Below are 9,595 nucleotides of genomic sequence, written 5' to 3' on the forward strand. Positions count from 1 at the left end.
ATCCAATAAGAAAAGCGAATGGTGCGTGGGGATTTACACAGGATCTTAGAAAGATTAATGACATAATTAAACCATTGGCTCCTATTGTACCTGATGTGCACACAATACTTAATTCTATTCCTAGTTCACATGCCTATTTCACAGTTATTGATCTATGCTCTGCATTCTTTTCCATTCCTGTAGATCCTGTCTCGCAGCCGCTGTTCGCCTTCACCTTTGACCATGCTCAACTTAGCTGGTCTAGATTGCCTCAGGGCCTGAGAGATTCTCCGGCTGTGTTCGCCGCCGTAGTGCACGCAACGTTAGTGGATGCTCAACTCCCTCCTGATACCTGTCTGCTACAATACGCGGACGACATCCTCGTTACTGGTGCCTCTGCGGACCAGTGTGCTGCTGCCTCCAGCATCGTCTGCAACATCCTGGCGGAAGCTGGGTTCAAGGCATCAAGAGAAAAGCTTCAGTGGGTTCAGAGGAGGGTGGATTACCTCGGACATGAATTGTCGCAAGGTACAATAAAACTGTCTGCTGATCGTATCAAAGCCATTGCTACTGTGGGATTACAAATTTTTAAGAATCTGTTTAAAATATGCTGATCCTATGTTCTGACATAGCATCACATGAAAAACTAAGGTGAAGTACATTGTATTTAGCATTTAAGGTAAATTACATCAGACAAATGATTATCTTAAGCAAAGTGTAGCAAGAGGTTCCTGTCTGTTCCTGTTCTCTTATTGTTAGTCAAATGAACCAGATTACTGAGAACTATCACCTTTTGTTTGTAATGGCTCTTGGTGCCTCTGCCCCAGTCTTTGAGTAGTTATGCTGATTGGATTAGGACTGTCAGACTGATTGGATTAGCACCTATGCATTTGAATGACACTGTTATGCTGATGAGATCAAGGCTGGGAAAATACCGGTGTCGGGCTGATTCCTGTACTTCATTTGCATGCTTTGTTTAAGGGCGTCACCCAGGTGCTTTGTCTCCATTTCTAAGCACTGCCCCCTAAATGTATATAAACTACAATGCATCACTGCCTTAGTTAGACTTGGATGACTGCAGCGACGCACAGCGAGTCCTCAATAAAGAGTAACTTCTGTATGAAAGATATCCCAACGTCTCCTGGTCTCTGCTTCGACGAGGAAAAAGTTTCCTACAAATACAAAAGTAGACATGGAAAGTTCCACAAACAAAATGACAACATTACATCCAGACAAGGAGAGCGACTGCCAGACATCTGCATAAAATCAGAAAAGAGATGCCCTTAAGTTTCAAGAACTGGAACCAAGTCTGTGAAGTAAAAAAAAAAACAAAAAAAAACAATTCCACTTCCAATAACTCTACTGCTCTCCTAGGGGTTCATCCTTTGATAGATGTTCAATTCCGTAACACGATGACGGCAGAATTGGAAACAAAACAATTGAGAAAAAAAGCCTATTTTTTATAGATTCATTTGCCCTGTGCACCAAACTAATAACATGCAGTGAAAGAATCTGGACTCAGGAAATACTATTATCTTGTCCCTAGGGGGTGTTAATAGAAAAATGATACATGTCATTCGAAAAGGCACTTGAAGCCAGAATATTATTAAATAGTATCTCAAGCAAACAACTCCTCACAGTGAGTGTATAATCGGTTTAATTTCAGATGGAGCAAGTAATATTTCTCTGCACAGGGCATTTCAGTCCATACGCAATCAATCAAACAATTAGAATACTGCTGTTGTTGCATTTACTCCTGCCAGCAACGTCTCAACAAACATTGTTTATAACAGAACAAGGAGAAAAGCATCTATTTCTAATGCACCATTGTTTCATGTTGTTTCTCAACCTCTAGGCAAATATAATGCAGTAGTTTTTTCCTTCTCCGAGTTCTAACTTCTAATTTGATGTTTTAACACAAAGCCCATAAAGATGTTGCTATGCAGTTTCTGGGTACTTTCTTATTGACCCAAGTCAAAAAAGGCCAACCCTCCAAAGTAACTGGTCCCTTGATAAGGCTCAGGCCTCTGTTTTCCAATGCCTTACTGCTTAGAATAGGGTTTGCAATTTTTTTCCAAAGTTTTCAGCATTTTATCATATTTGTAACAAAAGGAATTTATAAACCTGTTGTCAACTTAATTAACAGACATTATGTCACTATAGTAAAAGCTTGAGGTTTTAACGTTTGGCAGTAAAGAATTTAATACATAAATATTAGTAGTGTAAGTTGCAGTGTAAAATAAAATTAATTAGAATGATCTTTTTTATTGTGCAGTACTGGGTTATTATAGTAAACTAAAACTAAAATCTAAAAAAAAGTCATAAATAAAATAAACGTTAACTGAATATATATATATATATATATATACACACACTTAAACACTAAAATAACTAAAACTGAAATATAAATTAATAAAACTTATATTAGTATTACATACTTCAAAAAAAAGTTATATGGAAAATACAAAAATAAAAAGAATTCTAAATATGAATTAAAACTATAACAGTGTCTCAATGATACTAAAATAACACTGTTACAGTACAACTACATTATAACAGTAGTTCCTTTTTTTATTTAGAGGTAACAACAACAATAAAACAATTGTATTATTATTATTACAATTGACTGGGTTCCTAAAACGCGTGATGTATCAAAATAAGAAAAATAAAAAAATAAAATTTTTACCTGCATGTCATGTGTCCATGACATCAGAGAAACATAAGGATGCATGTAAATTATTAACTTATAATCTCAGGGTGCATGATTTGAGGCATCATCCATTTCTAAAGCTGAAAGAGTATGGGGCGGGTTACACACCACATTTAATACTTATGGTTTGGGTTTAGTACAATCCCTAACCCAGTATGAGCAATAATAATAATAATGTTTGTCTAACATGCACTACAGGCCTACAGCAGAGCTGTGTGTGCCATGCCAACAACAGCTTGACCAAAGTTTAATCTACTTGACCTCAGTTTACTTTTGAGAAGAGTGGGCGGCCATCTCAACAGAACACAGACTTCTCTTTTGAGCTGCCAGGACTGCATTGACATTCAGTCCAGAGGAAGTATGTTGACTTTTAGATACCATTTACTAACAGCCAAACCACTAAAGCTAAAGCCAGCAGGTCACATCTTATGCCAACAGATTTCTACCAAATGTTAAAACGGTCTTAAAATAAAAAATGTCAAATGTTATACTCACACGTACAGCCCCCATCCTCCCTCTCCTGAACCAGGAAGAGGCTGAAATATCCCACCAGCTCATCAGGAAGGTCAAGCTTTGAGGCCACAGCCTGATGAAGACATTAAGCATCATTAATCTACACTGCACTCATTATTACCAACAAGAGTTTGTTTATTGTTCAACAAGAGATTACTGCAAACCAATTCACAAGATATGCACATGTATTCACAGGCAAAGCACACACGTCATTAAACATAAGCTTGATAAATTATGTCTCTATGTGAATTAAGACAAGTAATTGTCCTTGCTACATTGCCATGCTTTTATTGGACAGATTTTCTCTTCAGAGAAAACGAACTTAGGTACATTTAACCCAATAATGATCTTACCGTCTTAACGTTTCCTCCTCCCTAATGAAGTGTTTTACACTTCATATTCCATTCTGTGTTTCCTTACTATTTATGCTGTGTCATTTTTAAAAATACCAGCTTTTCTTTTTGTGCCCACACTTTTAAAAGTGCTTCGGAAGTGTTGTGTTTGAGGTGTTAAACATTACATCCAAGCAGATCCCATGATCAGATTACACTTCACTATGTTTATGCCGTTTTATGTGTAGCACTTGACTTTCTTGCTTTCATCAGGTGCTAAAGGGTACTTTGGGTCATCAGTGTGCTTGAATAACGCAGCAGAAAGCTGAATATGGGTGCAGGGTGCATTTTAATGAGAGCTTGGATCAGCCATGACTCTGTGTGGTGCACATGGGAAAGCTATGATCCGCAAAGAGCTCCTTAAAGCCCTTAAAACCCAGGCTCAAATATGTGTTTGCTGATTGGAGAGCAGGTCTAAGTGAAGAGTCAGTGAAGAAACACATGATTTGTGTTCTTTTTTTTTTTAACACAGACTAAGGCCCAATCCCAATTCTACCCCTTAGCCCTTCCCCTTTCCCCTTCCCCTTTCCCCTACCCCTCCGTTTTCACGCGTTCACGTGAAGGGGTAGGGGCAGAGGTGTGACCAAGTCGTTGTTTTGCAAGTCACAAGTAAGTCTCGAGTCTTTGCATTCAATTCTCGAGTCAAGCCTCGAGTCAAGACAGACAAGTCCAAGTCGAGTTGCAAGTCCTCAACTTTTAGCTTCAAGTCTTAACCAAGTCATTAGTGCTCTTTGCCCAAATTAGTGTCCCCTTGACACTCTGTTTCAAGGGACAAGGGGAAGTGGTAGGCGGAGGGGGAGGGGAAGGGGAAGGGGTATAAAATATAATTGGGATTGGGCCCAAGTACAACACATATTGTATGATTCATTACATTTAAAAAGGAATAAAGTCTATATTAAAAGTGTGGATGAATTTAAATAATGATTAATCGTGATTAATCTCAATTTTTAGACTTGTAGTTAATGTTCTATTTTGTCTTCTAAACGTTTCATGCATGTATTTGATCAAATATACAGTAAAAAGAGTCATTTTCTGAAATATTATTACTTATAATAACTGCTTTCTATTTGAATATATTTTAAAATGTAATTTATTCCTATGATGACAAAGCTGAATTTTCATCACCAATACTCTGAAAACTGATTAAATTTTTTTCAGAATGGCAGTAAATCCTTGAAAATTATAAATGTATTTATTGTCACACTTGATCAATAATAAAAATATTCACTTCAATTAAATATACATATATATACACATACATTATATATATATATATATATATATATAAATAAAACTTTTAAACGGTAGTGTATATAAAAAAGACACTGGACAAAGACACATCTCATTTGCAAAAATACAAATTTGTAATTGAATAATGAAACCACTTTGGCCACACTTTTCATTTATAATTTTGTATTTACATTTAAAATTGAAAAACTAAATCTTGCTATAAATGTATAATTTATACATTATATATTTTTAAATTATTTAATGTTCACACATATAAATTTTATTTATTTATTTTTTAATCAAATGTTATGTTTTCTTCACAAAGAAAATTTGCAATAATAGCTAGAAATCACATTTAAATTGTGGCAAAACAATACTGGTTTGGTTTGTATCATAAGACTACACCTGTTGCTGAGCAATAAACAAATGAGTGTTTAAAGGCCCTAACAAATATAAATCCTTTACTTGTAAAAATCAAAGAAAAATGTGTATGTCCTGTTTTTATGTATTTCTGGCCTTGGCCATATGAATTAGTTTAGAATTAGAAATATTCATGCTAGCTCACAATTACAATGAAAGGTGTCAGTAAACCACAGACATTACTATTCAAAATGACAAAGGCATAAACCTGGCAGTGATGATCGGCTTTGAGAACACGATGCAGATGTGTGCTTTGGAAACAGTAACAAAACAGCATTCTCACCTCTAGAACATCTTCGGTCTGGTCAGATGTGAGGATGTTGACTTTGACCTTCTGGCCATTGGATAGGTAGATTTCCAGCTGCACCTCCTCAGTGGGGATCTGCTGGGTCTCCTACAGCATAGACAAACAGTGATGCTCTTTAAAAGGGTTTGGGAAAACACCTTCGTGCTGAACTCTAATTCAACTTCCAATGCTTCCTGTCAGATTCAGCTGATCTCAGAATATTCTGATGAACATGCAGTACTGATAACATTAAATCACACCCTTTCACTCACTCCAAGAGCACAGAACAGAAAAAAACCACAGTCAGAGCAGTTTCATTTCCTGTGTATTCCAGCTTTCACGTCAGAGGACGCTTTCATTTTAGAACAAATGTAATGTTTTGAGTTGTGTGATTTACTGTATAGATTCAGGCTTAATCGCAAGATATACATGCCTAGAGAAAATAAATGATTTGGTAATAGGTCAAAACAAGAGTCAAAACACCACATTGCTGACTGTTTTATGGATAAAAAGTAGCGTCACTGTTCTTTCACTGTCCTATCTTCTGCTTTTTGCAAATTCATCTTTCCCCCCCACCCCTCTTCCTGCATTTTTCATCTCCCACTGAGGCAGAGGGTCTCAGAGCAGCAGCTGATCTTTGCAGAGATTGGAAAATGAAAACGCAAGGCCAAGTCTAATCTCCTATTCTGTTCCTGAAGACTGCTCTCTGATGGGCAGCAGGGGGGACGGACGGGATCTGACTGCAAAATTGCCAATATCTATGTGGGGTGGGGAATGAAATTCCAGAAGAATGAATGCAATCTATGTGATTCAGACAACAAATGTAGTACAGGATGGTACTGGAATGTAAGGAAGTGAACAGAGAGGCACATTAACCAGTTCTTCACTCAATGCGCATGAGTATATCTTAAAGGGGTCATATGACGTTGCTAAAAAAACATTCTTTCGTGTATTTGGTGTAATGAAATGTGTTTATGCGGTCTAAGGTTAAAAGGAAATGAGATAAATCAGACCCACCAGTGTTTGACCCTTTTATTGGATGACTAAAGGCCCTTTCACACGGGACGCGGCAAGCGGTGAAATCGCCGCGCGGCTGCCGCTTTCTCTTGTAGTGTAAGCGTTTTGTGCAGTTGAGGCGGTGGTCGCGTTGCGGTCTCTGAGCGGACGTTGCCATAGTTACAAATGTCAACATCACCTTTGTATTTACTAAAAACTAAATAAAACATAACGGAAATTTGTGTTTGTGTCATTCTGCCATTAATGGCCTTAAGAAATGGCTTTTTTCCCCTAACATTTTTGGCAGGGTGGAGGAAGGCAGATTAAAATTTTTAGGGTTTTATGACAGACAACTGAGTCACTTCTATATTTAGACACCATAAGGTTGAAGACATAACAGAAATTATGCAAATGTTGATTGTTAAAGGCAAATATAGAGGCTAATGAGGCAGAAAAATGGCAAGGACATTTTTGAACATGGAAAGGAAAACCTACTTTAGTTCTATTTTTCATTATAGGTTCTGGATCTGTACACATGTATGTTACAATATTTAAAATTGCAATTAATATACTAGATTTGCAATTATGATAATTACTGAATTATTATAAATAGTTAAACATTTTTTTACTAACTAAAAAGAGTATAGAAATTCTACCTGTTGAGCTTTTCTCAAAAAGCTGTTGAACATCTCACTGGATCCCAGAATGGGGTCCTGACGCACTGCAGGGAGAAAATAAAAAGCTCTTCATTAAAGGTATCAAAACTTGCAACTTGACAACCTACTCCAAAGTAGCTACTTTTTTTGATAAACATATTCAGCAACAATGCAAGCTAATATAATCATGTATTTAAACAAACTGAAGCCACTTATAGGGGCAATTGTTTTTACAAGTTTACTCTTATATCACAATAGCATGCTATTTGTGGAAAGAAACACATACAATTACACAATATATAATGAATAAAAATAAACATTAAATTAAACATTTACACTACCATTCAAAAGTTTGGAGATTTTGAAAGAAATTACTGTAAAAACGCTATTACAGTTTAAGTAGCAAAACTTTACCATCAGATAAATAAACAAAATTTTGCAACAGTTAGTAAATAGAAAAAAGATAATCAAAACAAATCTACAAAACAATTCACTTAAACAAATAGAATACATCAATGCTGTAAAAGGTTCAAGGTACCAATTTCCTCTGGGAAAGTTTGTTGAATGATAGTGAGAATGTTTTTTTGTGTCTCAACTGAACCATAATGTAAACCTCAATGTTTCAAAAATTTGTCAAAATCATGTAAACATAAACTAATCTGGTATACAATGCAGCCTTTTCTTTAAAAATACCACCATGCCTCCCTGACTGATAATAACCTTAGTTTAAATAAATAAAAAATCTGGAGGCAAACAGACCAACATAAACTATAATGTTTATTTTTACTTCTATTATAGCACACAAGCAAACAACCGCAAGGCATTAGCACAAACTGACGAAATATTCACTCTGAACAGCTTGTGTGTTTGTGTCAGTTAATTTTCCATAACCATGTTTCTCAGTGATGTAACTGAAGGGAGCCCCAGCCAAGAGCAGCTCCAGACTGTGAGCAAATAAGCTCAACAAGGCTTAGCTTGTTCGATGGAAAGAGCCAGTGCTGGAATGGATTAGAGCAAATGGCTCTTGGTGCTGCCAGCACTGCTGATTTCCTTTTGTGTGGAGAAAACCTGTTAAACCACATGCATGGCAAAATCCTCAATGCTGTACAACACTGGTGGCCCTCTTTTATACAGCGTGACTGATGTTTTGCTAACATGAATGACAATGTAGAAGTGTTTCCCAACCGGGGTGCCGTGTAAAAAATTTTTTTTTTAAGATTTTTAAATTGCTAAAATGTTCAAAAAAGCATCTATTGTATAATATCCATTTCTGATATCGCCAATAATTAGACATGCACCGAAATTCCGGCTGCCGAAAATTAGTTCACCGCTCAAGTTTCACTTTCATGTGGTGTGACACTCTGCATATTATCCCGCTCAATGCGTGTACGCTCCGCTCAGTTGCTCACGGCCCACGTGAGCGCTCCACTCATATACCGTTCATGCTCATCGGAACAGCAAAGTCCACTCAAAAATCAAGCCGACAGGAAACATCTATGTAGTACAGTATTGTTTCTGTTTGCAATAGCCCTAATGTAACATGGTGTGGTATATAGGCAACTCTGGTAATGCTGCCCTCTCATTCATTGATCTGCTAACCACTATGTTATGCTCACGTGTTCTGATAATAATAGCTTTCTAGGACTAAACATTATTTGGATATAATTGGTAAAAAAACAACAACAACTAAATCTCTTAATAGCCCTACTGTTAGACCTACCTGAAAAACTAAAAAGCTATTTATTTCATTTGCATCGTTATTATTTTTTGTGCTATTATTTGTTCTTATTTTATTACTGACTGCTTACTTGTCATTTTTTATTCAATTCAAAGTTTGAAATCAAGCTATCTTGTGCTACTGCACCAAAATTACCCCACTGTAAAATCAAAAATACACAGAGTGAGCAAAAATTTGTGAGATAGCTAGTTATAATGGTAATTAAACAATGTATACATATAAATAAAAGCCTACATGAAAATCTGTCATATACATTGGTCTCTTCATTAGAAATTAGCCTATTGATTGCCACCATTGATGGACAAAAAATTTAATAATATAAAAAATATCTGTATTACAGTATATTCTGCAGTTCTTCCCTGCTGCACCGAATATTTATATATTTCAAGGTATCATATCGAATTTAGAAATTCAAGTATTGTGACAAAATTAATTTTGTAGGGTGCCACAAATTTGTTAAAATTTCCAAAGGGTGTCACGACTAAAAAAAAAGGTTGGGGAAGCACTGATGTAGAACATTAAAAAGCTCCGTCCTCTTCAGGAAGAGCAGAAATTACAAGACCATCTGACCCCATATGAAGGCTGATGAACATCCAGTGTTGCATTTCCTGACGAAACAGGAAATTTGAGTGGGACGTTTTTTTTTTTTTTTTGGATTGCCAATTGGCTTCATTC

The 9,595-nt window shown here is 36.2% G+C and overlaps 1 protein-coding gene across 2 annotated transcripts in view; it reads right to left on the reverse strand.

The window, feature by feature from the left end:
- The window catches only part of LOC107746210 (sorting nexin-17-like), a 32,570-nt gene that overhangs the window by 16,677 nt on the left and 6,298 nt on the right, over positions 1–9,595 (reverse strand). For both annotated transcript variants that reach the window (XM_016560346.1, XM_016560336.1), the window contains exons 4-6: positions 7,183–7,247; positions 5,528–5,638; positions 3,185–3,275 (exon numbers count right to left, since the gene is read on the reverse strand). In XM_016560346.1, the coding sequence (XP_016415832.1) occupies positions 3,185–3,275; positions 5,528–5,638; positions 7,183–7,247 (267 nt within the window). The remainder of the gene's footprint in view (positions 1–3,184; positions 3,276–5,527; positions 5,639–7,182; positions 7,248–9,595) is intronic.

This window comes from Sinocyclocheilus rhinocerous, unplaced genomic scaffold (genome assembly GCF_001515625.1).
Source record: "Sinocyclocheilus rhinocerous isolate Xijiao unplaced genomic scaffold, SAMN03320098_v1.1 scaffold40, whole genome shotgun sequence".
Lineage (NCBI taxonomy): Eukaryota > Metazoa > Chordata > Actinopteri > Cypriniformes > Cyprinidae > Sinocyclocheilus > Sinocyclocheilus rhinocerous.